The sequence below is a fragment of the Physeter macrocephalus genome, chromosome 7, assembly GCF_002837175.3.
Source record: "Physeter macrocephalus isolate SW-GA chromosome 7, ASM283717v5, whole genome shotgun sequence".
NCBI lineage: Eukaryota > Metazoa > Chordata > Mammalia > Artiodactyla > Physeteridae > Physeter > Physeter macrocephalus.
Genome location: NC_041220.1, coordinates 65,980,016 through 66,007,306, shown reverse-complemented (window position 1 = coordinate 66,007,306; position 27,291 = coordinate 65,980,016). Strand labels below are relative to the sequence as shown.

The following is a 27,291-nucleotide window of genomic DNA, read 5'->3' as shown; positions in this document are numbered from 1 at the left end:
AAATGCTGGAGACGGTGTGGAGAAAAGGGAACCCTCTTGCACTGTTGGTGGGAAGTAAATTTATACAGCCACTATGGAGAACAGTATGGAGGTTCCTTAAAAAACTAAAAATAGAATTACCATATGATCCAGCAATCCCACTAGTGGGCATATACCCAGAGAAAACTATAATTCAAAAAGACCCATGCACCCCAATGTTCATTGCAACACTATTTACAATAGCCAGGACATGGAAGCAACCTAAGTGTCCATCGACAGACGAATGGATAAAGAAGATATGGTACATATATACAATGGAATATTACTCAGCCATAAAAAGGAACGAAATTTGGTCATTTGTTGATACGTGGATGGATCCAGAGACTCTCATACAGAGTGAAGGAAGTCAGAAAGAGAAAAACAAATATCGTATATTAACACAAAAATGTGGAAAGACGAAAAGACAACCCTCAGAATGGGAGAAAATATTTGCTAATGAATACACGGACAAAGGATTAATCTCCAAAACATATAAACAGCTCATGCAGCTCAATATTAAAAAAACAAACAACCCAATCCAAAAATGGGCAGAAGACCTAAATAGATATTTCTCCAAAGAAGATATAAAGATGGCCAAGAAGCACATGAAAAGCTAGTGAACATCACTAATTATTAGAGAAATGCAAATCAAAACTACAATGAGGTATCACCTCACACCAGTCAGAATGGGCATCATCAGAAAATCTACAAACAACAAATGCTGGAGACGGTGTGGAGAAAAGGGAACCCTCTTGCACTGTTGGTGGGAATGTAAATTGATACAGCCACTATGGAGAATAGTATGGGGGTCCTTAAGAAACTAAAAATAGAATTACCATATGATCCAGCAATCCCACTAGTGGGCATATACCCAGAGAAAACTATAATTCAAAAAGACCCATGCACCCCAATGTTCATTGCAACACTATTTACAATGGCCAGGTCATGGAAGCAACCTAAATGTTGTGATGAATTGGGAGATTGGGATTGTCATGTATACACTGATGTGTATAAAATTGATGACTAATAAGAACCTGCTGTATAAAAAAAAATAAAAAATAAAATAAAAAAAACAGGGAAAAAAAAAGTAAATTTATTTCCCCACATTAGCAGTAAATAAAACAACACTGTCTATAATAGCATCCAATATATAAAATATTTAGGGATAAATCTGATAAAAGGAGTGAAAGACCCATACACTGAAAACTACAAAACACTGCTGAGAGAATTTAAAGGTCTAAGTAAATGAAGTGATACAATGAATTCATGGGTCGGAAGACATAAAATAGTCTTATTAAGATGTCAATTCTTCCCAAATAGATCTGTAGGTTCAACATAATCCCAGTCAAAACTCCAGCAGTATTTTTGTAGAAATTTATAAAGTAATTCTAAAATTCATATGAATGTGCAAACGACCCAGAATATCCAAAACAACTTTGAAAAAGAACAAAGTTGGAAGATTAACACTGTGTGATTTCAAGAATTATTATAAAGCTATAGTAATCAAGACAGTAAAACAGATCCGGATTCCAGGCCTGGTTCTAACATCAACAGGCAATGAGATGAATAAAGCTTCAATAATGTGTGTGTACGACTGTCCTTTAAGAAAACCTAAAGACATAACTATTTTTTAAATTAGATATTTCCATATAGAAACTATAGTACCTAAAGGGAGGAATTAATTATTGTATTTTATTGCTTGAAATATCCTTGTGAAAGCACTCTTTGAACTATGTAACAAAAGATTAACTACCTGTGGATAGTTATTGCAAATATATAAATTATAATGGCCCTGGGAAGCAATATTTCTGGATATTACATATTAAAAAAAAATCTCAAACACCTAAACTCCTAGTTTTTCAATAAGATTTTGAAAACTTAATCCTAATGGAGAGGACATGGTCATCTTAATAATATTAACATTAGCCCAGTAAGTAATTTTACTTACAAAAATGAACTGGGACTGGAATTCTTCGATACACGAGGAAGCACCAACAAGCTGGTGATTGTGGTTTGTGACTGGAAGGGCTTTGAGGGTGAAGTTTTTCCTACAATGAAGCTTTTCTCTTTTCCCCTGTTAAGAATAGTTAATAACAATCATTGTAGATTTTCTGTCCTTTTGAAAAATTTTAACTTTCTTAACTTTATGTAGTAAAATTAATATATTTCTTTTTATGAAAATTTCTTTTAAAAGTAAGTAAAATTTAAATTTTCTGACAGTACTTTAAAGGAACTTCCCCAAAGTAACTCTAAAGTTGATCTGGAAACATGAATTTTTCTGGAAAAAAAAAAAAAGAGTGCTAATGAGGGAAGATATACCCTACAAAGTATTAAAAATACCCTACTCAGTAACAATAGTTTAAAAAGTGTACTACTCTCTTAGAAAAATCTGAATAGATCATGTAGACAAGAGCCTTTAGGATAAAAAGTGTCATTCTAAATAAGTGGAAAAAGGCTATAAATCATGAAAAATGAACTAATTATGAAAAACAGTTATATGCTTTATGTATAATAAGTCACAATGAAATTCTATATACTGAAAATTTATGTAAGAATGAAAACAATGAGGAAGTAGAAAAATACATGGGAAATATTTACATAATCTTAAATGGGAAGGCTAAAGTCAGATAGCACAAGAGAAAATATAGGACTACTCAAAAAAAAGTCTGAATTTCAAACAAAACAAAACAAAACAAATCAACCCCATAATGTGAGCTAAAGACAAATAACAAAAAGTAACTGCAATATAGATGGCAGTTAAATGATTCATAGCCTCAATATCTAGTGTTGTTCCAAAACAGCTTAGAAAAAGACGAAAATAGAAGAGGACCTGAATAAGTAATTCACATAAGAAGAAATAAAAACATCTAATAAACATATGAAAAAAATGCAGAAACACATTTTCTAATATTCATATTCTAATATTTTCTAATATTCAGAGATAAATTAAAACAATAAGATGTCATTTTTGCCTATCAATTTTACCAAAGGTTAAAATCACAACTTACATTGAGGATTAGGGTGAACAGACACTTTTATGCATAACTAGTAGGGAAGCAGATTGGTATAAGCTTTATGGTGGGCCTTTATATATGTTGACTTCACTATAAAGTTTAGTTAAAAAATTGATGTTCCATATAGGTTTCTCTTAAAAACGTGATCCCTTGAGCTGCAACACAATCATGCGGGGTGCTTGTTAAAAAGTGCAGGTTCTTAGACTCCAAACCAAACTTGCTGAATCAAATTATTTGGGAGAGGGGCACAGGATTCTGCATTTTAAGCAAGCTCCCTGGATAATACTTATGTAGACTAAAGTTTGAAAGCCATTGTTGTGGAAAAAAAGTATATTTTTAAGAGGACATTTGTCACACTGTCCTTGTGTCTTTTTTATTTTTATTTTTTGGCCATGCCACATGGCTTGTGAGATCTGACCAGGGATTGAACCCGTGACCCCTGCAGTGGAAGCGTGGAGTCTTAACCAGTGGACCACCAGGGAAGTCTCCTTGTGGAAAAATATTTAACATCATGGAAAACAGTAGTTAAGAGTGAACTTTGGAGCCAAAATGCCTGGGTTCAAATCCAGCCTCTACCATTTAACAGCAGTGCGACTTGGGGAATGTATTCCAGCTTTCTGAGCCTAAGTTTTCTCAAGTGGTTAAATGGGAATAATAGTAGTATTTAACTCTTAAGGTTGTTTTGAGGACTAAAAGAGTTAATATATATGTAAAGTGTTTAGAATAGTGCCTGGCACACAGCCAGCACTATATGAATGTTGAAAGAATGAAAGAGTGAAGCAAAAAATAAAAAGGATATAGAGTATAATTCTATTTTGTAAGAATATATAGAGATGAATTTATGTATACACATACAAATGACTGGAAAGATACACATCAGATTGTTAACAGTATTATTTCTGGATTACGTGATTATGGTTAATTTTAATTTTCTTTTTGATTGTATCATCTAATTTCCTATAATAAAAAATTTACTTGTTATTAGGAAATAGTTTTTGAAAGTTAGTAATTTATGGTTTATTTGATTTAGTATGTCCATATTTCTTAAGGTCCTCCTAACATTACAGATGACTCCCTGCTATAGGAAACAAACCCTTGAGAGCAAATTGCACAAGATACTGTACACTTATTAATATGGAAGAAAGTGAGGCAGTCTCCACCGGATAGCTCAGGTACTGCAATATGAACACCTGCGAACGTGACCCAGACCACCTGGGAGCAGGCACTCTTCTAGACTACTTCCCTCGTTTCCAGCTGTCAGGAAGGAGACACCTTTCAATGGAGGTTCACAACTATTGTTGTGGGAACCCACAGGCTCTCCCTGAATTCTCCACATTGGAATCAGTCAGTCTCTATAGTTTCTGGACGCGAATACACTTTCAGGTATACGAAGTCAAGTGAGATACTGAGGGTGAAGCAGCCCACCCACGGCACTAACATCATTGAAGAAAAATCACAGAATTCAACCAGAGTTTACTTCAACAATCCTTTAATTGTCTTTTTCTGACCTCTCTTCTCCTTTCCTTCTCCTGTTTTGGTTTTCTACCTTCTAGTCCTACCTAGGCTTTAAGCTTGAATGTGTGTGGCTCTAAAAGTATACTTTGGGGCTGTCAGAGGCTCTGCTCTTGACTTCTGCTGCAGTGTGAAGAGCACTGCCAGCTTGGAACTTCAGTTCAACCCTCTCACGTTCCTCCAGTTTTCAGACACGAATCTTGAGCTATACCAACTCCTAAGGTAGCCCGCTTCACCAAACCTTAGTAATATACAGATAGTTCTGAGTGGACACTGGTAAAATTCTCCTACTACTCATTACAAAAGCTTAAGCAGCAGTTTACAAATCTAAAAACTTAAAGAATGGGCTTCAAATTAATAAGCAAACAATAAAAATGGTAGCAAGTGTGGTGAACTTTCTTAAATAGTACCATAAAAAGTGGGTAATGATGGTAAGCAGTATCTCATAAACAAACCTGTGAGTGAGATGGGGAATCAAAGATAGAAGGTATGACTCCAGGTTTCAGTTTAATATTTGGAGCACTTCTGTCAAAATCTGTCTTCTTAAAGTGCCTTGAACACAACACATCTCCTTTTTTAGGCTCCCAAATGTCTACAGCATTCACATCAAGTCTTTTCATTGCTAACACCCATTTTCTTTTGACGTTTTCATCTGTGGGGAATCTAGAAAAACATACAAGAAGTATTTTAAAATTAAACACTATAGATATATACTTGAATTAAGGCTATGCCTAAATTGATTCTTGGTATTACTCTTGGGAACTGGAATATTGAGGAAACCATCATGACTCATGCTTTCTTAACTTTCAGTTTTCATAGTCAGATTTTTCTACCAAACATGCTGCAGGCATATGGCCCTCATTTACATCTTTCTCATATTATAAAGAAGAAAAGTTTCAAACGACATTTAACACCTTTTAGTAAGATCCACAATTGAAGGTTTTTCTTCATCTGTAGATGATAAAGAATATGACTGGGGCCTTTTCCTGTCTGAGGAATTTATCCCAGATGAACAGAGACACTTGTACTTTCATTCTTCTGTCAGCATCAAAAAAAATTGCTTAGTACAGCATTTAATACAAAACAGGGGTACAAATGCTTAGTGAATGAATGCAGAGAACACCTGCAGAGTTTGGAATTCTGGAGATCAGAATTATTTTGAGATCTGGAGGCCAATAACCATATCTTTTCCAATTTTTCAGCTGGTTCAAATCCTTTTTGGAATACGGTAGGGTACACATACTCATTTTTGATTTCCTTATACCTAGCAAAGTAGTTAGCAGGTCTTTCTCTGGCACACAGTACAGTGCCTGGCCCAAAAGCAGCAAAATAAACCTTTAGCAAATGCATAATTATTAAATCTTATTGCTCCTTCTTTCCTATTCTGTCAGAAGAATGACTAAAATTTTAAATTAGGACCATCTTGGTTGTAATTTGGTTCAGGACCATCCTGAACTTGTAATTTATATTTTTTCTCTACAACATAGGCTTGATTTATTTCTAAAGGACAGAATATATTTAGGCAAAGATCCCTCAGGTTGTAAACTATAGGTAAACAACACTGAACTTCTTAGAAGGTATGTTAAAATACAACGTAATAATATTAGCAAAAATGAGGTTGATGATATTTTTGTTAATCAGCCTGTGATACCTTTGCAGGTATCTTAAGCTTCTAAATGAAATGATAAAAGTGTAAAAGTATCACTGTCATTTCAAATTCAACTCAAAAGGCTATTTAAAAAGAACCTGAGGGGCTTCCCTGGTGGCCCAGTGTTTGAGAGTCCGCCTGCCGATGTAGGGGACACGGGTTCATGCCCCGGTCCGGGAAGATCCCACATGCCGCGGAAGAGCTAGGCCCCTGAGCCATGGCCGCTGAGCCTGCGCGTCCGGAGCCTGTGCTCTGCAACGGGAGAGGCCACAACAGTGAGAGGCCCGCGTACCGCAAAAAAAATAAAAAATAAAATAAAATAAAAAGAACCTGAGAACTAAAGTTCAAAATTGAACGTCTAGAGCGTATAGCTCAGGGGTAGGGCATTTGGCTGCAAAAAACTGATGATTTAAGTAGATCTTTTGTTTTTTCTAACAGTCAGAAGTACTTGGCTTAACTGCAGCAGAATCTTACACGTGAAATGTCAGTCCTTTTAGCTTGGAATTTGGTAAACAGCGAGAAGCACATCCAATGGCCGAGCAACATTTCACCATGGTTTTAGCAACTCATACCAGAACTGAAAGAAAATTAAAAGTGTAAGCGTTAGTTAACTCCAAAGCTAAGGGGAACGTAGTTACCTTTCCCGGTACCTTCCAGTATGTTTTAGGTAACATGAAATCATGTTAGAAAGCCAAAGGGAAATATTTTCTTCCAAAACCTGCAGCTCTGCTCATACAATTTTCTAGGGGTTTGGCTCTTTAATAAGGCAAGTCTTATTTAGCGATGCACTAAGGCGCCCGATTTCCATTTAGGAGGCCGGTACATGTCCCTTCCACCGCTTCGTACAGGCACCATGTTCCCTCGCCACCACGCCTTGGAACACTGACTCCTCCTGGCACCCTAACTTAGGCTGAGCTCCCAGCCCAAGCGTTGCTTCCCCAGGGAAACCTTCCCTGACAGCCAGATTAAGTCAGATCCCCTCCAGGATTAGCCCTCGGGGAACACACACGTCTCCTTCCTAGCACTTCTCAAAGCTGTAATTCTACATTTATTTCAGAGCCCCCGATGAACGTCTTTCTCGGCACCAGTCTGTGAGCTCCCTGAGGGCACGGTGGGGCGTGCGTTTTTTCTCACTTTTGTCCCCACGGCGTAGCTGCTGACTGGCACAAAGTAAATGTTAGGATATATACTGAAGGAATGAAGAGGAAGTAAAGGAGAAGAGGACGTAAGAAAGGAGCTCGGGGCGCTGAGAAGCGCCTTGGCGCCTACCTGCCGGCCGCGCGCGCGCGCGCCGGACCCGCTTAGAGCCAAGAGGCCGGGCCGAGCTCCGCCCCTTTCTCGAGGCTCTGGCCGCCGCCGGGAGAGGGAGGGGTCGCCCTGTCACAGGTGCGGATGCGGCCGGAGAGCGGCCCCTTCCTCTGGGGCCGCCGGGCGTCTCCACGCCGCTGCGGTCCTCCTCGCCCCGAACCACGCCCAGGGTGTGGGCGGGTAGCGGAGGGGGAAAAAGGGGAGGCAACCTAAGAATCATTACCGTCAGCGGCGAAGGTAGCGACTAACACCAACAGAGACTGCGCTTCCCCTCACTTCCGTCCCGTCAGCTCGGGAACCGGAAATCCGGCTGCCCCGGGTCACGTGCCCAGCCGCCATCTTGGCTCCGGTGGGAGCTGTACCCGGGCAGAGCGGCGATGCTTATCAGGGCGTAACCTTCGTCCTGGGGGAAGCGTCCGTGGAATTCGAGGGGAGGTGGAGGAGATGGCGGCCTCGGCGCGGGAAGACGGCGCCCGCGGGCAAGCGCAAGGGCGGCGGGGCTGCGAGCACTATGACAGAGGATGTCTCTTGAAGGTGAGGACTTAAGTGGGCTCTTCCCCTACGAGCTTCCGCCGGGCTGGGCTGGGGCGGGGTGGGCAGGCAGGGCGGTTTTAGGCTTTTGGGCTGAAGTTTGAGGTTAAGCTGTTGTCAGGATACCTTTCCCTCTCACTGGGTTCCTGCTGTAGAGAACGTTTTTGGCAAGGCGACCACAGGCCCCACTTATTCTCTTGTGTTGTGCTTTGCGAGCAAAGCTCGTCTTGCTTGCTTGGGAAGAGCCTGGCCTTGCACATTGGTTAGTTTATCAGTGGGTTCATTTATTTAGTCTTTCGCTGTTGGAAGTAGACTGAGGCAGCCTCAGGCCTGTGCCGGCTTTTCTCCAGGATCACTTTCAGGTGTGTGATGAAATAAGAGAAGAGGGGTAAGCAAGTGTAGAATCAGAATACGATTTCATCTTCTGTTGTAAGTAAGTTTTACAGCTTGCCAGCTTCGTTTTAGAGTTAGTGAGTATGTCTAAGGCTGCCAAGGAGGAAATGTTATGTGTGTAATAGGAAGACAGTCATGTAATTGCCACTAAATAGGGAATTATGTATAGGAGAGTGTCTAGTATGCATACTGTTACTTTAGCTGTTTGAGAAAAACTCCTAGTCAATCTAGAATTTTAAAAATTCGCATCCATCCAATTAAAGGTCATTAATTTTTTTTTGCAAGAAGCGGTTTAAAGATTTTGCTTAGAAAGCTTGAGCTTTGGAATCCCACAGCCCTACCCCCCAAATTTTAGCTTTGCTCTTTGATAACTCAGTACTTTTGAGAAAACTACTGGTTAATAACCCACATGTAAAATATGGGTGATAGAAGTTCCTGTTTCATAAAAAAGTATGAGGCCTGTAAGGATAACCTAAAGCCTTTTTTGTAGGCGGTGGTTTGGTGACCATTCCTCCACTGCACTGGATAAAGCTCTTTCAAAGGTGGTCATTCACCAGGTGTTGTTTTAAGGAGAGTGATGCTATCCGTATGATTCCATTTCCATTGAGATGTGTTAGAGTTTCAAACTTCAGGTCTAAAACTGAATTCAACATCCTCGTCCTCCTCTCCTCTCCCCCCAAGAAATCACACAAATACCTCTGTGTTTCATAGCACTCAGGTAGTTGACCCTGAGTATCAAATGCTTTTTTGCACCCCCCTCCCTTCCCTTAAATACCAGAGACCAAGTGAAGAGTTTTAAGGAGGAAGTAATCAACTAAATTAAAAGCTGCTGTTTGCCTTTAAATATGTCAAGGAGGAGGTCACTGGTGATCTTGACGAGAAAAGCTTCTGTGGAGAGGTTGGGACAGAGTGTGATTGGAGTGGATTCAAGAGAGAATGGGATTAGTGGAAATGGACATAGCCTTTATAGTCAATTGTTGGAGTTTTGCTGTAAAAGAGAGCAAAAAAAAAAAAAATTGAGGCTGTGGTTGTTGGGAGATGTGGGATCATGGGATTTTTTTTTTTCCCCATGGGAGGGAAAGATGGGAGGTGTTGCAGCATGTGTGTATATTCTTAGAAATGACCTCCCCAAAATGAGAACATTTATCATGCAGGAGGGAGAGGGAAAACTGTAGGAACCCTGTCTTTGAGTAGCCAAACTGAAGATGGGATCCAATGTACAAGGAGAGGAGTTGGCCTTAACTAAAAACATGGACTGTAGACTGTAACAGAAGGACAGACAGTGTGAGGTACATTTGCAAGTAGGTTGACATAGTTTGTGGGAGAATGTTCTCTTTTGATTATTTATGTTTTCATAGTGAAATAAGCAAGAGTGTAGCGGGAAGAAGAGGTTTTTGAGGTTTGAAGAGAGAGGAGACGATATGAAATAATCATCTAGGTGTTCGGTCCTAGACGGTGGAAGAATGAAGGAATTGACTAGGGAAACATGGTAGTAAGAGCCCACTTTTTATTAGGGGTTATGACTTAAACGTGAGAAAGCCAGTGTGGTGGTGCTTTTGCTTTAGTCATATTTAGGTGTTCCTATGCAGGTTGAGTAGGAGAGAATTGGATTTAACCAGAGTTGGGGTTCTGGGTAGGTGAGTACGTAAATAGAGAAGGAAGAAACTAGGGTGTGTGCAAGAGAAGAAACGGAATGAGTTGGAAAAGGAGGAGGTAGTGGTTAGAGAATTTAATGCTTGAAATTAAGATACAAACAGGATTCAGTTCTTGTTCTAAGCAGTGGTTCTTAAAGTGTGGGTGATTGGACCCCTGGGAATTCCTGAGGCCCATTAGAAGACTACTTTGTATTGCTAAGACATTATTGTCTTTTTTAGTAATGCTAAAGTGTGAAACTAATGACTAATACTGCTAGCACCTTAACATGAATCAAGGCAGTGGCACTGAACTGTACTAAACCTATAGTTTAAAAAAAAAAAGCCAGTTTCACTTAAGAATGTCATTGATAGAATTAAAGCAGTAAAATTATTAATTGTATAAAATATCAACCATTGAATACATGTCTTTTTGTATGTTTGAAATGGGATGTTTTCATCAGGCACTTTTGCAGACTTACATTAGGTGGTTGTTACGAGGAAAAGCTCTGTGCAATTGGATTATGAACTGAACGAGTTTCTTTTTCAATGGGACTTTTTTTTACTTGAACTCTGTTTATTCAGACTTGAGTATTTGCTGGACATTTTCTCGACTAGGAGGGAAGTGAGACTGTCATTGCAAGGAAAACAATCAGCAGTGATAAAATTCAAGCTTTCATGTAAAAATTAGAGTTTTGGAAAACCTGTGTTAGCCTCTGTGAGCTTGAAAGCTTCACAATACTTAGTTTTCTGATAAGATGATTAGTGATGTTAACAAATGTGATTTTTAGATATTGCATGTCAAATGTGAGAACATTGGGAAGAGCTGCAAAATTCAGTGAACTGATATTTTCCAAATGACCAGTGGATGGATAAAAGGTCCATTCACAATGCAAGATAGATCAATGGAAGGGAGAAAAGTTCACTGATTAATTTCAGATTTCATGTTGCAACTACCTGTTCTTAAGATTTGTTGAGTTTTGGTGTAGTATCAGAAGAATATCCATAATTTTCTTAAGATTTGTTGAGTTTTGGTGTAGTATCAGAAGAATATCCATAATTTTCTAAGAAGGTTATTAAAATACCCCTCTCTTTTCCAACTACATATTTGTGTGAGCCCAAAATTTCTTCATATACTTCAGCCAAAACTGAGTGAATGCAGAAGCACATATGAGAATCTATCTATTTGGGGGGAAAATATAGCTGTTTTTCATTAAAATATGTTATTTATGTTAACATGTAATTGGTTTGTTGCTATTATTTTAAAAATAAGTAATATTTTAAAAACCTGTTTTAATTTATAATATGGTAGGTGTCAATAGATATAATTTCACAGAAACAAAAGCTCTTTGGAATCCTCCATAATTTTTAAGACTATATGTAAAGGGGTTGAGACCAAAATGTTTGAGAACCACTGTTTTGTGGCATGACTGAGAATATGTGGCTGAGGAGGGTTGGAGGACAAGGCCATTGGAAGTGAGAAACGGAACTGAGAGTTCAGGGTATTGGAGGGATAATCACTGTTGGTTGTGCAGATAACTAAGATTTAGGACAAGAGTAATATTGGAAAGAAAAGGAGCCAATTGAGTGTTAAAATAAGAAAGGAATGAGCTATGGTATGGGAAGTTATGGCATAGGAAGTCTTCAGAAATGAGTGGATCTGAAAGGCCACAGTGTACTGGAAAGTATCAGGTTAGCTTACTGGCCTGCAGACTTCTCCATGTACTAGTTAGGGTAAGGCTAAGTTGCTGTAACAAAAAGACCCAGTAGTAATGTGAGTTAAAGAATAAAGAGTATTTCTTCTCACCTAACAATTCAAGGTGAATAATCCAGTTTGGTAATGAGGCTCTGTTTCACATGATCATCCTAGGGACAAGTTTTTTCCATTGTATTATTTTGCCATGGAGGAGGAGGCATGCCCAGTTTCTTAATAAGTGGGCCCAGGAGTGGCACTGATTTCTTCTGTGTGTATTCTGTTTGTAAGAACTTAGTCATTTGGTCACAGGTAACAGCAAGGAAACTGTAGTATAGCTGGGCAGTCATGTCCCGGGAAGAAGGAGACAGTAAATTTTGTTGGACAACTGGCAGTCTTTGCTGCTCTTGAAAACAGAGACTGTCTTTTACGTTTATTGCATCTTCTAAAGTATCAGATACATAGTTGATGGTTAGTAAACTTAAGAGGACTAAAATATAATCTTTATAGTATTTAACGCTTCGGGGTTGAAGTTGGTAAGTGAATTTATCTGGAATGTCTAAGTAGAAATTGCCTGCCTGCCATTTAGGCTGAGAATGAGTTTAGGGTGTTGTGGGATTAGTTTTGCAATCTAGGGACTTCCATCCTTCACAGTTCTTCTGTCTTTAACTACAAGGTTGTGTTCAACTTGATACAGAATGTAGATGTTGAAGGGAAAACAGTGAAATGTCATTTTTAGTGTCAGTTTACCAAATGATCTATTGGTTGTAATCCTTTGACCTTGTTCCAAGGAGGAGGAAGGAAATTTCTTTTTGCATTGCAAACTTGTCTTTTCTTGCTTCTTATAACTGTTTTTCTCCCTTGGGGATTAGGCACCATGCTGTGACAAGCTTTATTCTTGCCGGTTGTGTCATGATAGCAATGAAGATCATCTGCTAGATCGCTTTAAAGTAAAGGAAGTGCAGTGCATAAACTGTGAAAAAATCCAACGTGTAAGATTTTATCACAAATTTCTATTTTCTTCCTTTTTAAAAAATTATCCTAAGGTGGTTTTAAAAATTTACTCAAGAGTATTGCCAGTATGACTTCTTTAGCTCTTAAAGTAAGCCTTATCTTGGATTTCAGTGTATAAAAACTTATAAAGATAAAACTGCGTGTACATTAATAAAAATTCTGGATATTTAAATAGTAATTCAAAATGTCTTGGTAAACTAATTTTTTGGTTACATGTGTTTTTTTTAGGCACAACAGACTTGTGAAGAATGTAGCACATTGTTTGGAGAATATTATTGCAGTATGTGCCATCTGTTTGACAAAGACAAGAAACAGTATCATTGTGAAAACTGTGGAATTTGTAGGTACTGTATGTAAAGTATTCTTTTCTAATTGCTTCTCATATATCTGAGGAATAGTAGTTTTTAAAATCAACTTAGTTGGAATATAATTATTGATACATCTTATAAAATGCATTCATTTTAAGTGTCCAGTTCAGTAACTTTTGACAAATATATATACTGTGTTACTACCAACACAAATCAAGATAAAAAAATTTTCCATTATTCTAATAGTTTCTTCATGCCTTCATCATTTAACTAGGCCATCAACAATTGTGTGCCTATTTAAATTTTAACTTTGGGGTAGAAAATATGCTTTTATATGAAGTGTTTTGTAGGCAACGAAGGTAAAAAAATTAGGGTAGATTTTTTTCCTTTTTGAAGATGAGTTTAAAAAAAATTGTCAAAAGTTTTGATAAAATCACTCCAGACTTAAAAATTGGAAAATACAGAAAAGTAGAAAGAATGAAAATATTGATAAAACAGCCTGAAGTCCGGTCACCCACTGACAAGGTACTATTGGCATGTTGGTATATAGGAATTTTTTTCTTTCTAAAAATCCTGAAGCGTTAGATGTATACATAAGCATATATGTAACGTGTATGTTTTAAAGTATACTAATACAACAAATCACTCATTTTAAGAAATAGAATGTTACCAGTACTCCTGGAGCTCTTAAGTATTCTATGTTAATCCTTTCTCCTTGTTCCCACTGGAGAATTTTAAATCGCTTTCTTTTCTTTTATGTAGTTGTTTTTAAGGAAGGATAACAAACGTACCAAAAGATGTACCAATCATAAGCAAACAACCTTTTCTAGTTTTTAACTCTAGAAGTTTGATTTGGGTCTTTTTTATATCTTTCATGTCTATACTAACTCTTTGAACATATGGAATATAGTAATAATAATTGGTTTAATATTCTCTGCTAATTCTAATATCTGTGTCAATTCTGGATTGATTTTGATCGATGGATTATTCTCTTTTGGTTGGGTTTTCCTGCTGCTTTGTGTCACTGGTCATTGTTGGATACCAGACATTGTGATTTTTACCTTGTTGGGATATTTTCATATTCCTACAAATCTTTGTGAGCTTTATTTTGAGATGCAGTTAAGTTACTTGGAAACAGTTTGGTACTTCTGGGACTTGCTTTTATAATTTGTTAGATGGATCTGGAGGTGTGCTTATTCTAGGAATAATTATTCCTCACTACTGAGGTATTACTCAGTACCTTCCTGAGTACTCTACCCAGTATCCCATGAGTTCTAAGGTTTTCCAGTCTGGCTGATGGGAGTAAGCACTGATCCTGGCCATGTCTGAGTGCTGAGCACTGTTCCTTCTAGTTCTCTTGGATGGTTCTCTCTCTCGCCTTGGGTAGTTTCCTCACATGCATGCACTGATGTGTATCCTGCTAAATACCTGAGGGGCTCCCCTGTGCAGCTCTGTCCTCTCTGGTACTCTGTCCTGTGAGCTCCAGCCATCTTCTCAGTCAGGAAGTCTTTTTGGCTCTGCCTTACTTCCTTCAACTTGTTTGGCCTGGAAGTGCTCTAAGCAGTAAACGGGGCAATTGTAGGGCTCACTTAATTTGCTTTCTGTATCTCACAGATCACTGTCCTTCATTGCCTGATGTTCAGTGAAACTTGTTTCATATATTTTGTTTGGGTTTTGTGGTGGTTGTTTTAGGCAGGAGGGTAGATCCAGTCTCTCTCATTCTGTCTTGGGCAGTAGTGAAAGCCTCCCTGCAGGGTTTTACCTGTGGAATTTTACAGGCTGATTCTAAATTTCACCTGGAAGAGCAAATTCACATAGCTAAGCAGATTTTGAAAAGGAAGAATAACAGGGAGGGGATTGCCTTTCCACACAATCAAAACATGATAAAGTTAGAGTAATTGGAATGGTGTGTTCTTTGTACAGGAGTAGTAGATAGATAAAGGGAAGAACAGTGTGTCTGTGAGTGTGTGTGTACATTCACATATTTATACATATGAATTTATAACAAAAGTGGCATTTCAGATCCGGGGAAAGGGCATTAGGAAAAATTGATTATCCATTTGGGAACAAAAAATTGATTACTGAAACTGTGCATTCCTTAGAATATGGTTTTAGCATGTTGTGACAGAAACTCTAAATAACAAGTGCTTCAAAAAAGGTAGACGTTTATGTTTCTTATGGAAAAGTCTGAACCATGTAGTTAATTAAACAGAAGTCCAGGTTCCTCTTATTTTTTTGCCATCCATAAGATATTTTCTTGCCTACATAGTTCAGAAGAGTCCATATTCTGGTCAGTGGAAAGGGGGAAATAGGTGAAGGGAAGGTATACCCTTTTCTCCTAAGGGCATGAGATAGAATTTTCATTTGCCTCTTCTGTTCATACTTTCAGAAAAGTTAGAAAGTAGTTTTTATTCTGGGCAGCCCTGTGCCTAGCTCAATGTTCTGTTGTGCAAGAAGAGGTATAAGAGAAATTTGGGGACAACTAGCAATCTCACCTTACCTAATACATTTCAAATGGATGAAAGAGAAATATAAAAATTATAAGCCATAGTATTAGAAGTATACAGAGGAGTATGTTCATGACCTATAGGTTTCAAAAGTCTTTTCAAGACCAGAGGCAGAAGTATAAGGCATAAAGGGAAATATGTCTTTTTATTACATAAGAATTAAAATGACTGTATGATAAAAGATGTAAAAAAAAGATAGATGACATACCAGAAAAATAATTGTAACATATGCAAGTGAAAAAGATTAACACCCAAGATATGTGAAGAGCTCCTTTAAATAAGGTTCCTCAAAATAAAAGTAGGGCTTCCCTGGTGGTGCAGTGGTTGCACGTCCACCTGCCGATGCAGGGGAGCCGGGTTCGCACCCCGGTCTGGGAGGATCCCACATGCCGCGGAGCGGCTGGGCCCGTGAGCCATGGTCGCTGAGCCTGCGCGTCCGGAGCCTGTGCTCCGCAACGGGAGAGGCCACAGCAGTGAGAGGCCCGCATACCACAAAAAACAAAAACAAACAAAAAAAAAAAACTAAAAGTAGAACTCCCACATGATACTATATGCAATTGCACTCTTGGGTACATGTTCGAAAAAAATGAAAACACTAATTTGAAAAGGTACATGCACCCCAAGTGGTACTGTTCATAACAGTATCACTTACGCGCGCGCGCGCACGCACGCACACACACACACACACACACGAATATTATTCAGCCAGAGAAAAAGAATGAAATTCTGCCATTTGCAATGCCATGGGTGGACCTAACGAGTATTATGCTTAGTGAAAAGCCAGACAAAGACAAATGCTGTATGTTATCACTTATATGTAGAATCTAAAAAAACAAACCAATGAATGTATATAACAAAACAGAAACAGACTCACAGATACAGAAAACAAACTAGTGGATACCAGTGGGAAGAGAGAAGGGGGGAGGGGCAAGATACAGGGATAAGGGATTAAGAGATGCAAACTACTATGTATAAAATAGATAAGGAACAAGGATATATTGTACAGCACAGGGAAATAATAGCTATTATTTTGTAATAACTTTAAATGGAGTATAATCTATGAAAAAATTTTTTTAAAAATTTTTATTTATTTTTGGCTGCGTTGGGTCTTTGTTGCTGCACACAGGCTTTCTCTAGTTGCGGCGAGCGGGGGCTACTCTTTGATGTGGTGCGCGGGCTTCTCATTGTGGTGGCTTCTCTTGTTGCAGAGCACAGGCCCTAGGTGTGCAGGCTTCAGTAGTTGCAGCATGCGGGCTCAGTAGCTGTGGCTAGCAAGCTCTAGAGCTCAGGCTCAGTAGTTGTGGCGCACGGGCTTAGTTGCTCCACAGCATGTGGGATCTTCCCGGACCAGGGATCAAACCTGTGTCCCCTGCATTGGCGGGCAGATTCTCAACCACTGTGCCACCAGGGAAGTCCTCTATGAAAATATTGAATCACTATGCTGTATATTTGAAACTAATATAATATTGTAAATCAAGTATATACTTCAGTTAAAAAAAAGAGCTTTTTAAAAAATAGTTATGTATTTGCTGTGCTGGGCCTTAGTTGCGGCACACAGGATCTTTGTTGTCGTGTGTGGGATCTTTGTTGTGGCATGCGGGATCTAGTTCCCTGACCAGGGATCGAACCTGGGCCCCCTGCATTGGGAGCATGGAGACTTAACCTCTGGACCACCATGGGAGTCCCAAAAAGACCTCTTTTAAATTGATGAATGACAAATACCCTAGTAGAAAAATGAACCAAGCACATGAACAGGCAATCCACAGGGGAAATCCAAATGGTTCATACACATTAAAATATGCTCCCTGTCTCATCATTTGAGAAATGCAAATTAAAATGACTTTTCAAATTTGTCTGTCTTACAGGTAACCAGTGTTGACTAGGGTGTGGGGAACATGGGTGCCGTCACACACTGTTGGTGGGAGTATAAACTGTACTGTCTTTGGAGGTCAGTTTGGCAGCATCAAAACTGATGATGCAATGCCCTCTGACCCCATAGTTTCACTTTTAGGAATCTTATAAAAAGTCATCAACATGTAGGTTGAGTGATGTCTGTATACAGATATTTATTGTATCATTGTATTAACTAAAGATAATAAGTTATGTCAATAAAAGAATATTAAAAAAATTATGATATATCCATACCCTGTAATATTATGAAACTAGAGAGGAATAAAGTGGTTCTATGTATTCATACATAGAATACTCTTCAGGAAATAATAGTTTTCTTTAGAATGTTGCAGAACAGGATATATAGAAAGAATCCATCTATGTAAAAAACAAAACCCAAAGTGTGTGTGTCTGGGTATGTGTGTGTATATATATATATATATATATATATATATATGTATATATATATATATGTGTGTGTATATATATATATATATATATATATATATGGGCAATTTTATAGGAAAAAAAGACATGGAAGGGTAGGTACCATTCTGCTTATAGTGCTTTTACATTTGGGGAATGCTGTTGGGGAGGTAGGGGTTTACCTCATTTCTTCAGTGTGGTTTGAACTTTCTTTACAGTGAAACTAAACTTATATATGATGAACAGATTATCACTGTAGTAAAAAACGTGTTTGTTTTTCATGCTTTTTTTAGGATTGGTCCAAAGGAAGATTTTTTCCACTGTCTGAAATGTAACTTATGCCTCACAATAAATCTCCAAGGAAAGCATAAGGTATATAATTCAGTTTGCATGATTTAAAAAGTATTACAGTGTTTTTGAAAACAGCTCAAATCCTAATTTGTTTAAAAGCATGCTCATTTTCAGATATTACCAAGTACAATCATGTCGCTTTTTATTTTTAAGCAGTATTAAGTAGATATTCTAAAGTATACATCTTAGAATATCTGATCTACAATTCCTTTTCTTCTCTGTGGTGTGTAAGAATACTTCCATCAGTTATTAGTATAATGTAGACAACTTCTGAATTGGTTTATGGATTCTTATCATTGATACTGGTTTTAAGAATAGCTTTTAGGGGCTTCCCTGGTGGCGCAGTGGTTGCGCGTCCGCCTGCCGATGCAGGGGAACCGGGTTCGCGCCCCGGTCCGGGAGGATCCCACATGCCGCGGAGCGGCTGGGCCCGTGAGCCATGGCCGCTGGGCCTGTGCGTCCGGAGCCTGTGCTCCGCAACGGGAGAGGCCACAACAGAGGGAGGCCCGCATACCACAAAAAAAAAAAAAATAGCTTTTAAAAAGTGTGGTACAGGAGAAATACAGAGCAGTGTAACCTTTTGTTAACACAGCATTCCAAGAAAATTCAGTATTCCTTTCATAATTAGACAAATATTTTTCATTTGGATGTAGAAATTTTATGTCATGATCCTAGGCCTGTTAAAAATTATTTTTCATTACTTAGGAGAAAATCTAATAAGCTATCATTTATAGTACTGATTCTATCCAAGAATTTAGAGAATGGAGAGACTAACAAGGGTGTTTTAAAAAGAGATATTAGATAATAACTGGCCTAAAATACTGAGGTGGTGAGATGAATAATGAACATAGGGGATATTGTGACGAATATAAGGGAGAAACAATGGGGCTGAATAACGATGACACCCAAGGTTTTTAGTGCTGGCTTAAAGTACTTGATTAATAGATTGTGAATTTGTAGGCGATAAAAGATTGGGTTTGGTTTTACCGACTTGAGTTTAGTGTGATAGCAAGATATGCTTGCTGTGTTGTCTTTAGAAAACTGTATACTCATTTTCTCTTGTGGTATTTTTATTTTGTTTCTCAGTTATTTTTTTATTGTTTATATTAGTAAATGGTTGTATCATCTACTCAGGTGCTTAGTTAAAAAACCTGGGCATCAGCCATGGCTTGGTGCTTTTTCTCTTACCTCCTCACACCTAATCAGACACTGTCTTGTCCAGTTAAGAACTCAGGCCCTGTGGGCACCGTGTTGGAGCTCAAATATATTTCCACCTCTTGCTACCATGTAATTTTGGGAGTTCTTTAGCTTCTCTAGGCCTCAAATACATCATCTGTAAAATGGGGTAATAATTGTACCTGTTTCATTTAGTGTTGTGGGAATTAATTGAGGTAATACAGGTAATGAAATTGGCATATGGCATGTAGTACAATCTCTATAATATGGACTGTTATTATTTCTCTATAAAATGAAGATAATTTGAATAATTAAGACATATTAAGCAATTTCATTGTTTCGGGTAATGTGCAGAGCCATAGTTGTGAGAGTTAACTGTTCAATTTTTGTCTGACATATAAGAAACGTGTATTAATGTTCATTATTATCTTTAATAAGTTGGTATTGTTTCCTTTGTTAGTTAGTTTTTATTATTAATACTATGGTTTTATCATTTCCATCTAGTTAAGCTTTGGTAATTTTAGTTTTGCTTTTAAACAGTGTATTGAAAATGTTTCCCGGCAGAATTGTCCAATATGTTTGGAGGTAAGCTTAAAATATTTTTTGTTTTGGAAATATCCCCTCTTGAATTTAAAATACTGGGTATTTATATTGTCTGCATGTAATTAAGCACTAACATTTATTTCTTTTTACAGGACATTCACACATCCCGTATTGTTGCTCATGTCTTGCCATGTGGACATCTTTTACACAGGTAAAGTAACTTTCTTTTTTTTCCTAAAAAATGTTTGGAAATAGTGGAGGTACTTTTTGCTTTATTAAAATAATGTTATATTTTTCAGAACGTGTTATGAAGAAATGTTGAAAGAGTGAGTGTTTCATGGGATTTAAAAAAACTGTAATTGTAAGACCTCTGTTTTCTTTTCTTTTCTTTCCTTTTTTTTGTTTTTTTGAGGGGAGGGGGAAATGGGCAAACCTTGCAGTTACTTGCACCATATTGGACATGGTAGATATTCCTCTCAAGATGGGTTGGGTGGATGGGTAGGTTAAATTGAGCAAAAAGCATGGTGGGGGCATAGGACTATACCTTTGTCCTTATGTTTCTGTTATGCCTTATCTCATCCCGCAACTTGAGACAGATAACTCATTTTCTGGCTGTACTTACATTGGGGAGCTCAGTCTCTGCCAGAGGCAGTCATAGTGTTGTAAAAAATAAAAATGCTGAGGCATGTTGCTCAAAATTCTTAGTTGTTTTATTGGCCCAGTATAATGACCTGCCAGAAAAAGCTGATAACAAGATTTATCTAATGCTGATTTTGTTGTGGGGAGAGGATGCTAAAGTGAGATGCAAATAGTTAGGAAAGAGGAGACTGTGTACATGTATTCTGGTCTTGCAAACTAATGAATAGAAACTTTAAGAGTCAGATAGAAGGGAACTTTTTCAGAATTTTTAGAAAGGAAATAATATGATCTGAATAAGTTTTAAGGAATACAATCTCTCCTTTGCTTGAGTAGATTAAGAAATTGAGGATGTTTAGCTAAAAAGCAGTTTAATTTGTTTTTAAAATATATTGAGTATATTCTACAGAGAATATTGAGTAATTCCTCTTCATTTTAGAGAGCTGAGGAAAAAGAAGTAGGTTTAAAAAATACCCTATGACACAGGATGTATGAAAGTTTCCAGATTTGTAAGATGATCTTGAAATATAAAATAATACCTGTCTTGGATGGTTTATGTACCAGTTAGCATGCATCTCCTTGTATACCTGAGTTGATATACTCCCCATTTAATGTTTGGGAGATAACTCTTTTTATCTCTCCTAGAGGCTACAGATGTCCATTATGTATGCACTCTGCTTTAGATATGACTAGGTACTGGAGACAGCTGGATGATGAGGTAGCACAGACTCCTATGCCATCAGAATATCAGAACATGACTGTGGATGTGAGTAGAATCAATGCTTAAAAAAACTTTTCAGGTTCCTTGTTTATGTTCATGTTTATTTTTGCCCTTTTGCTCAGGTCTGTCTAAAAAATACTATTTGGGCATAGATGCCAATGTGATGATTAATGGGAAGGACAGAATAATCTTTAAATTTTAGTTACTCTGAACTCAAAAAACCAGGAAAAAAATTCCAAGAATATCTTTTGTGAAATTCTTCCCAACACTAGATGGCAGGCAAAAACTTTATTCTGAATAATTTACATATTACTTAGCAGAGTCAGTTGGTAATGTAACTGAGTAGAGGTGGATTACTGGTTTGATGTTTTATTTTAATTATGTTTTAATTTTAATTATTTAAAATTTTATTTCAGGCAAACATGGTTTTTTTTTTTTTTAAGATTACTTCTTGGTTTTTAATGTTTATTACCCTTTTTAATCTAAGACTTTATTTGGTCTTAGCCTGTAATCTAAAATATAAGAGGTATTTCTGTGCCTTTTGCCTTGTGGAGAATGATCATCTTTTCTCCATTAATTGAGATGTGCTGCTATCTAGTCTCAGCATAGTACATTCAGTTACAGGTTAGAATTGGAAAGTAGATAGCTTTCTGGTGCTTTAATAATTTTTCGACATACAAATTTTCAAAACATCTTCATTTCAAATACTTCTACACAAAAAGTTAAAAACAACAAAGCCAGATAAAAATTATTTTCTGTTTTATTCACACTGGAGCATTTCATAATTTATGTGAATAATTGAATTGTTAGTAAGATCAATGAAAGATCACTTTTGTAATACTGATAGTTGTGTCATGTTTTATTAGAGGCTGTAGTGTGCTATGTCCTATTTAGATCATTTTTTAAAATAACAGCCTTATTGAGATATAATTCACATACCGTACAACTCATCCATTTAAAATGTCCAGTTCAGTGCTTTTTAGTGTATTCTTGGAGTTGTGCAGACATAACCACCATCAATTTTAGAATATTTTCATCACCCCAAAAGGAAACCCCATAACCATTATTAGCAGTCATTTCTTAATCCTCTAGCTCTAGGCAACGAGTAATCTACTTTCTACATTTAGATCATATTCTTAAAAGAATTACTTTCCAAATTATAATTTAGAGAAAATTTGGATGTTTTCTACTTATTATGGTGTGGCTCTTCTAAAGCTAATGCTTTTCACACATAGTAATTTATTGATCTTTTTTCAGGTTAACACCTTTTTTATTTTTCAGGATCTCAGTACTAGAAGAGATTAATTCCCAAGTGGCATCTTATTGTCATTTTAGGGACGAGCCAAAAGCTTTTCTTTGATCAGCTTTAGAAAGTATTCTTTTGGACTTTAATTCATTTTTGAGGCATGGAAGGCTAGGAGCTTAGTGTATTAAAGAATAAGCAAAAATATTATAAGTATGTACAAATTTGTTAACTAAGATAATATTCTAAGTGTCAATGAAAAATAATGAAATTGTGCGTTGTTTTGAATTAGTATAGGTGTTGATCTGATTATGATGCCTATGTTAATTTTTGTGCTACTACTATTTATACTATTTGGGAACTATTTTAAAATAAGACTTCTTAGCTCAAATCCACATTTTCATTTTGTAAATTCAAAGCTACTCTCTTATTAGAGTTTTTAGTGAACAGATAAAAGGTATTTCTATTTATGGAAACGTTTAGACTTAACATATGTATGTTTTCATATCTTTAGTATGGTTTTCGAGGAATTGTTTTGAGCAGGCAATGCCACTTTCTATCTATAAGGTTTAGTATACTTAATTTTAATTCATCTCTTTTCAGATTCTCTGCAATGATTGCAATGGAAAATCTACAGTCCAGTTCCATATATTAGGCATGAAATGTAATATTTGTGAGTCCTACAATACTGCTCAGTCTGGAGGATGTAGAGTTTCAGTAGATCAGCAATGACCAGCCTATACTGCACTGGACAACTCAGCATTTTCTGATATAGAAAGAGGCTATCTTTTTATCATGATGCATCAGAATCTGTGCATTAGAGTTGATGTGTTTTGTATTAGTGTCACAGAGTAAAATCATATTACAGGACTTAAGGATTCAGGGTCTCTTTATAGAATTATCACAGCTCTACATTGAATGAAAGCCACCATGCTTGTGTTTTGATTGGAAATTCCTTTGGTGTCAGTTGTTTGGAAGTTAATGTTTGCCACTGAAATTCACATCCATAGATGTATTATACTTACATGGAACTTTGCTTTAAGTGACACTATGCACACAATTCATTTCTAGTTCTTGATAGAACTGTACTTAATTCTCAGTATTATTCTTTACTTTTTTTTTTTTTTTTTTTTTTTTGCGGTACGCGGGCCTTTCACTGTTGTGGCCTCTCCCGTTGCAGAGCACAGGCTCTGGATGCGCAGGCTCAGCAGCCATGGCGCACGGGCCCAGCCGCTCCGTGGCATGTGGGATCTTCCTGGACCGGGGCACGAACCTGTGTCCCCTGCATCGGCAGGCAGACTCTCAACCACTGCGCCACCAGGGAAGCCCTATTCTTGACTTTTTAAGGGCTGTGCTATGAGAATATGTTCTATCTTACTGTTAAAATCTAATTACATATACTTTAGAATTTTCTAAGACAGTCCTTTGCATCCTGTAAATGTGAATGTTGATGTAATAACTGCTAATAAAACTATATTGAAACAGTATTTTATAGAAAGTTTTTTTTCCAAGGCTATTTTTGGCTCAGAGCAATCCTCTTTTCTTTATTTTGAAGTGTTCTTCCATAATAGTAATTGGGAAAAAGGTAAAATAATATAACTCTTCTAAGCCTTAAGAAAGCCATCAACATTGAAAATAATCGTTTTGGTTGTCCAAAATTATTTTTTCAAAGAATAATTTATTCATTCAGTCAGCAATTATTTAGTGAGCAACTGTTAAGTGCTGGTTATGGTTCTAGATGCTATAGAGATAACAGTGAACAATACAGACGGAAGTCCCTGCCTTCATGGTGTTACATTCTAGTGTTCTTCACACTTGACTAGCTTTTTCCTTGTTTTTCTTTATGTATGCAGTGGTTGTCTTTGTTGTGAATGGGGTGGATTCTTTCTTCTCTAAATGTTTGAAAGTAGGTATGGATGAGTAGAAGGGACATGAAATGTAACTTTTTCAGGGACTCGTGATGGAATTAAATATACCTCTTAATTCAAGAACATGGTACACAAAAATGTTTGATGACCTGAACTTTTTTACAGCAGTGTCCCAGTATCCAACTTAGTCTGTTTATAAAAAGCTTTAGGTTAGGAAGTAAAATGTGTACATATCAGTCGACAGGTATTTATTAAACACCAATTATGTTTCCAGCTTTGAGCTAGTTCAATCTCCTGTGAATAAAGAATATAGCCTTTTAACTAAAAATCCTAACATTTCTGGTACATTTATTTCTTTGTTGAAATCTCTACCTGGACAAAGGTAGCAATATTTGTTTATCTGATTGTTTGTTTTGGCCACTCCGTGTGGCCTGCGGGTATCTTAGTTCCCCAACCAGGGATCGAACCTGCACGCCCTGCAGTGGAAGCACGGAATCTTGACCACTGGGCTGGCAGGGAAGTCAAGGCAGCAGTATTGATTTCCAGTTTGGGGCCCAGATCTTCTTTATTGTATCCTGTCTTCCTGTCTTCCGTGTTCTGCTCTTGTGTTCTCTCCCTTTGTCCGTTTCCTCTGCCTGGGCAGAGCACTCGTGCTGATCTTGATTTGGGGAAGGGATGGGATATTTTGCTAGGTATAACCAGTCAGTATACAGATAAGGAAAGACTAGTTTTCCAGTTGTATTACTTTTTATTTCTGTTATCTAATCCTGCTAAACTAATTTAAATCATACTGTTGCTTTTAATCATAGAATCATTGGCTCTTTGAGCAGGAGTGAGTATTGTAATAGTAACAAAGTTCTGATTTGAGCATCTACTGTTTGCCAGGCTTAGTGATTAGCGTTAATCACTACCATAATTCTGTAGGGTAGGTGCTGTCATTTCATAGATGAGAAGGCTGAAGTTCAGAGGTTAAATGACATGCTTGAGTTAGTGACAGGCACTCAGTATTGGAGCTGGGAATCAGATCCAGGTCTGTGACACCAAACCCACTATACCATGCTGCCTTTGACTCAAACTTCCATTTTGCTAAACTACCCTTGATAGCTAAGTCATCTGTCATGGAGGAGCTTGTGATTTGATAGACCTTCCATTTTTAGATGTCTTCTTTTAACTCTAAATCTGATTAGTTATGTCTTCAACTCAGGATGCACATCTGTCCAAAATAATGCAGAATTGGTAATGTAAAAGCTTGTTTATGATATCCAGTCATGTGCTTGAAGCAGTTTTCAAATGCCCTTGAAGTTTATGTACCAAGGGTTTCTTCAAGGGTTTGTCCATGACATGTCAATTCAATGCTTAAAATCCTTCAACAGTTCTCATTCACAGTCAGAAGTTCCTTAGCATTCAATACATAATACTTAAAATGGAAAATCTTAAAAATTTTTTTGGCTTGTAATTCAAAAATATTTTTATTGTAGGAAAGAAGTAGGGAAAGAAGGTTAAAAAAAAACATCTTTCAGAGATGACTACTGTTAATATTTTTTAATGGATAACTTCGTTCTTTTCTTGTTCATAGAGACTTTGAAAAAGCTTGTAGAAATGTTAAATGCTTAGTCTGATCTTTGGTATGGTGGTATGGTAGAATTGTCTGTCCATAAAATAAGTCAGATTGCCTTGCCACAGGATTTGTATGTACAGTGTACTTACTGTAAAAACCAGTAACTCAATAAGTTTATGAATTTCTTGATGGCATGGAAGCCTGTTGGACCCTTTTATCATTAATGAAGTGTATATATCAAGTTGTTCACTTTTTGCCTCTTGTAGTTTCTAGAGTCGTCTTAACCAGTTTGTGGAGTTCTGTATGATATTGACTTTAGCTCATGTTTGAAGTAGTAGTATGTTTATGGTGTCATAGATTTTTAAACTCATTCTTGTTTTTTTTCCATTGAAACCTATTTTCATATTGTACACATATTTAATTTTCTTCTAATTAAAAAAATTTTGGTTATGAATCAAAACAAATGTGAGTAGTAAGGAGCCAACATCCTATCTTATACATGCTTGACACCTAATAGGTGTTCAGTAGTGAATAAATTAATTTGAAGTGAATTAACTTGAAATGGATGTTCAAAAGTCTGTGTCATTTCTTTAATCATCTCTAAGTTCTCTTACAGTTTTTGCCATTTGTATTATTTCACTGAATTTATTTCTTACTAAGTGGACTTATTTCTTACTGTCATTTTCATGTCAATTTTTTTCCCTTGTGCTTGTGCAGTTACTCCTTTGTATTACATGCCACCTTTAGGCAGGTCTGCTTTTGTAATTTGTTCTTACACATCCGTTTTCATTCCCATAATAGTTTCATACCTACTTGGTTGTCTTCCACCTGATTTCACTTTCTGTCTCCCTCACGTCCATCTTGCCAGATTACTTTTCCTAAACTTAGACTTGTTATAATTTTAGTCAAAATAATGTACAGGTTCCCTACCGTATATTTGATTAAGCCCAGATTCCACACATTGAGGTCTTTACATTATTGTTCCAGTTTTTTTTTTGATAGTCTTTATTAGTTCAGTTAGCATTTTTTTCATTTTATTTTATTTTTTTATACAGCAGGTTCTTATTAGTAATCAATTTTATACACATCAGTGTACACGTCAATCCCAATCGCCCAGTTCATCACACCACCATCCTCACCCCCTGTGGCTTTTCCCCCTTGGTGTCCATATGTTTGTTCTCTACGTCTGTGTCTCAATTTCTGCCCTGCAAACCGGTTCATCTGTAACATTTTCTAGATTCCACATATATGCGTTAATATATGATATTTGTTTTCCTCTTTCTGACTTACTTTACTCTGTAT

At 37.1% G+C, this 27,291-nt stretch overlaps 2 protein-coding genes across 8 annotated transcripts in view; one reads left to right on the top strand and one right to left on the bottom strand.

The window, feature by feature from the left end:
• The window catches only part of THAP6 (THAP domain containing 6), a 19,075-nt gene extending 11,286 nt beyond the window's left edge, over window positions 1-7,789 (bottom strand). Inside the window, exons 1-4 of one of the 5 annotated variants that reach the window (XM_024115403.3) lie at window positions 7,724-7,789; window positions 6,667-6,769; window positions 5,000-5,207; window positions 1,967-2,092 (exon numbers count right to left, since the gene is read on the bottom strand). In XM_024115403.3, the coding sequence (XP_023971171.1) occupies window positions 1,967-2,092; window positions 5,000-5,207; window positions 6,667-6,746 (414 nt within the window). In that variant the 5' untranslated portion in view covers window positions 6,747-6,769; window positions 7,724-7,789. The other 4 variants (XM_024115402.3, XM_024115405.3, XM_024115404.3 and 1 more) reach the window with 4 other exon arrangements.
• Window positions 7,778-27,291, top strand: part of RCHY1 (ring finger and CHY zinc finger domain containing 1) — an 82,254-nt gene continuing 62,740 nt past the window's right edge. The window contains exons 1-9 of one of the 3 annotated variants that reach the window (XM_007124072.4): window positions 7,778-8,034; window positions 12,621-12,740; window positions 12,991-13,106; window positions 18,187-18,265; window positions 19,961-20,005; window positions 20,116-20,174; window positions 20,263-20,289; window positions 21,245-21,365; window positions 23,167-24,067. In XM_007124072.4, the coding sequence (XP_007124134.1) occupies window positions 7,945-8,034; window positions 12,621-12,740; window positions 12,991-13,106; window positions 18,187-18,265; window positions 19,961-20,005; window positions 20,116-20,174; window positions 20,263-20,289; window positions 21,245-21,365; window positions 23,167-23,295 (786 nt within the window). In that variant the 5' untranslated portion in view covers window positions 7,778-7,944 and the 3' untranslated portion in view covers window positions 23,296-24,067. Of the gene's footprint in view, window positions 8,035-12,620; window positions 12,741-12,990; window positions 13,107-18,186; window positions 18,266-19,960; window positions 20,006-20,115; window positions 20,175-20,262; window positions 20,290-21,244; window positions 21,366-23,166; window positions 24,068-27,291 lie in introns of those variants that run through there. The other 2 variants (XM_028491914.2, XM_007124070.4) reach the window with 2 other exon arrangements.